The following is a 2,616-nucleotide window of genomic DNA, read 5'->3' on the forward strand; positions in this document are numbered from 1 at the left end:
TTCATGAAATTAGTTAATTAAGACAATCTCAAAAATGACCCAAGGCAAGTGAAAATCCCCAGTCCATGAACCAATGCCTACGGAAAACATTATCCACTGCATATGTACTCTTTGCAAGTCCCACTGAGCTGTCTGCACTTTTCCTTTAGATGTGACACCTCTGACTTGGGAAAGGGACTCCTTCCATCCACTTTGCTGATGTTGCTTTCGGCCATCCCCTTGGAAGTTTCCTGCAAACACCCACCGGTTATGACAATTGCTCTCTAGCTTCACCTTCTCACCCTCCCTCTCTGGAAACCCCAGTTCTCACATCAGCCCCATCCTGGGGCACAGGACTCATGCCCAGGTGCACTATTGCCTAGGCAACTAAGAAGCTGAAGTTAGCATCTTTCTGTCTAAACTTGCTCATCCTGCGGGACCCCCGCCCCAGAACTCTGTACCTCTCAGGGGACACCTGGGATGGGGGGTGGGGGGAGAAAAGTGGCTCCCTCCCCTAGCGGGGCGCGCATCTTCGCGGCACTCCCGCACCTCCGCCCCGTCGGGCCCCCGCCCTCCCCGCGGCCTGGCGAGCGGCCAGGGACGCGCATGCGCACTGTCCTCCTCCTCCGCTGCCCCGCCCCACCCGATTGCTGCGGAAGGCGCCGCGCGGCAGCTCCGCGCACTTCCTCTCCGAGCGCCCTCGGAGGGAGCACGGCCGCGAGGAGCTCCTGCCCGCTGCACAGGCCCTGCCAGCCCCGTTGTCATGTCCGAAGCAAGTAAGGCCGCCGCGTGCGCCCCCGACCCGGCGGGCGCGACCCCCCGCTCCGTCATGCATGCCATGCCCGAGATGCCCGGGGGGGACCCCCAGCCCCTCGCTGCCCAGGCCGCCTCCCTCCCGGGGCCAGACATCCCCCCTCTAGGCCCCGGCCATGCCCGCCCGCGCTCGCCGCCGCCTCCGGCCCCCGAGGACGAGGAGGACGACGACGACGCGGAGATGGAGGAAGACGACGAGGACGACGACCCCAAGGCCCTGCTGCAGGCGGCCGAGGAGGGCCGCGCCCCCCCGGCCCCCGGAGCCGCCCAGGCCGGGCCCCCGCCGCCCGCCCCGGCGCAGCTGGTGCAGAAGGCGCACGAGCTCATGTGGTACGTGCTGGTCAAGGACCAGCAGCGCATGGTGCTCTGGTTCCCCGACATGGTGAAGGATGTGATCGGCAGCTACAAGAAGTGGTGCCGCAGCATCCTCCGGCGCACCAGCCTCATCCTGGCCCGCGTCTTCGGGCTGCACCTGCGCCTAGCCAGCCTGCACACCATGGAGTTCTCGCTGGTCAAGGCGCTGGAGCCCGAGGAGCTGGACCGGGTGGCGCTCGGTAACCGCATGCCCATGACCGGCCTGCTGCTCATGATCCTCAGCCTCATCTACGTGAAGGGGCGCGGCGCCCGCGAGAGCGCCGTCTGGAACGTGCTGCGCATCCTGGGGCTGCGGCCCTGGAAGAAGCACACCACCTTCGCCGACGTGCGCCGCCTCATCACCGAGGAGTTCGTGCAGCAGAACTACCTCAAGTACCAGCGCGTCCCCTACGTCGAGCCTCCCGAGTATGAGTTCTTCTGGGGCCCCCGCGCCAACCGCGAGATCACCAAGCTGCAGATCATGGAGTTCCTGGCCAGGGTCTTTAAGAAAGACCCCCAGGCCTGGCCCTCCCGCTACAGAGAGGCTCTGGAGGAGGCCAGGGCTCTGCGGGAGGCCCAGCCCAGTGCCCACTGCCCCCGCAGCAGCGTCTCCGAGGACTAGTGAGGTCCAATGGTTACTGCCCCCCACCCAGCCAAGGCGGTGGAAGGGGCCAAGGGGGTGGGACATTAGCATATTCAGAATGTCCAGTGCAGTATTTCACGTGTAACTATTCAGTTCCCCAGTATACCGTGCTTTTTCTACCTTCCAAGGCCATAGTGTCTTCATTTCAGTACTCTTTGAAGTAGCTTGTAGGATTGATGCATGTGCATTTATAAGTCAGCAAGATTGGTGCTTTTGGCTTCTGTGCTCTGTACCTTTCCTGAAATATTTCTTTGTACCAGACACGTGCTAAAACTTATGATGTACATTGAGAAAAGTTTCTTACTTGGGACAGATGATGTGTAAAGGGATGGGGGTGAGGGAGGGGGCCATGCCTGGAGAGTTTGCAAGGACTCACCAGCGAAAGCTGGTCCATCCAAGAGGAAAATCAACGCTCTTTCGACCCCTTGGCAGCAGAAAACATCCCTGTGGACTGTGGTGATAAGAACTGGTGATGTGGACTAAACCTGTCTCAGTGTAGGCACTTGGCACACTTTAAACATCAAATATAACCCCCACCCCTCGTTAATTAAACATTAAAGATTCTTGTGATACAATCAATTTTTGGAGTGTAGACTTTTTTCTGGTCAAGGAGGTGGTGTGGGTTGGGGATGGGACCCAATTCATTTTTACAAAAGGTGCACACACATCCAAGGGTTTCGTGGGAAACTGTGGGACCAGCACTAACCATTAATCCAAACTGTGTGAAATACACAGTCTGGTTAGTTAAGTAAAGCTGATATGTTAAAAAATCTTGACAAATACAGAAAGACATGGAAACTAAAGCAACATTACTCATACCCCATCAC

General features: G+C 58.8%; 1 protein-coding gene across 1 annotated transcript; it reads left to right on the plus strand.

Moving 5' to 3' along the window:
• The first annotated feature begins 553 nt into the window (after window positions 1–553).
• Window positions 554–2,368, plus strand: NDN (necdin, MAGE family member). Its single transcript, XM_016186540.2, has one exon. The coding sequence runs from the start codon at window positions 743–745 to the stop codon at window positions 1,766–1,768; it is 1,026 nt and encodes a 341-aa protein (XP_016042026.2). The 5' UTR covers window positions 554–742; the 3' UTR covers window positions 1,769–2,368.
• The last annotated feature ends 248 nt before the right edge of the window (window positions 2,369–2,616 follow it).

Source organism: Erinaceus europaeus, chromosome 20, assembly GCF_950295315.1.
Source record: "Erinaceus europaeus chromosome 20, mEriEur2.1, whole genome shotgun sequence".
Lineage (NCBI taxonomy): Eukaryota > Metazoa > Chordata > Mammalia > Eulipotyphla > Erinaceidae > Erinaceus > Erinaceus europaeus.

Excerpts from the sequence above, each read along its gene's own strand:
- NDN (XM_016186540.2), top strand. The coding sequence starts at position 743 with ATGTCCGAAGCAAGTAAGGCCGCCGCGTGCGCCCCCGACCCGGCGGGC.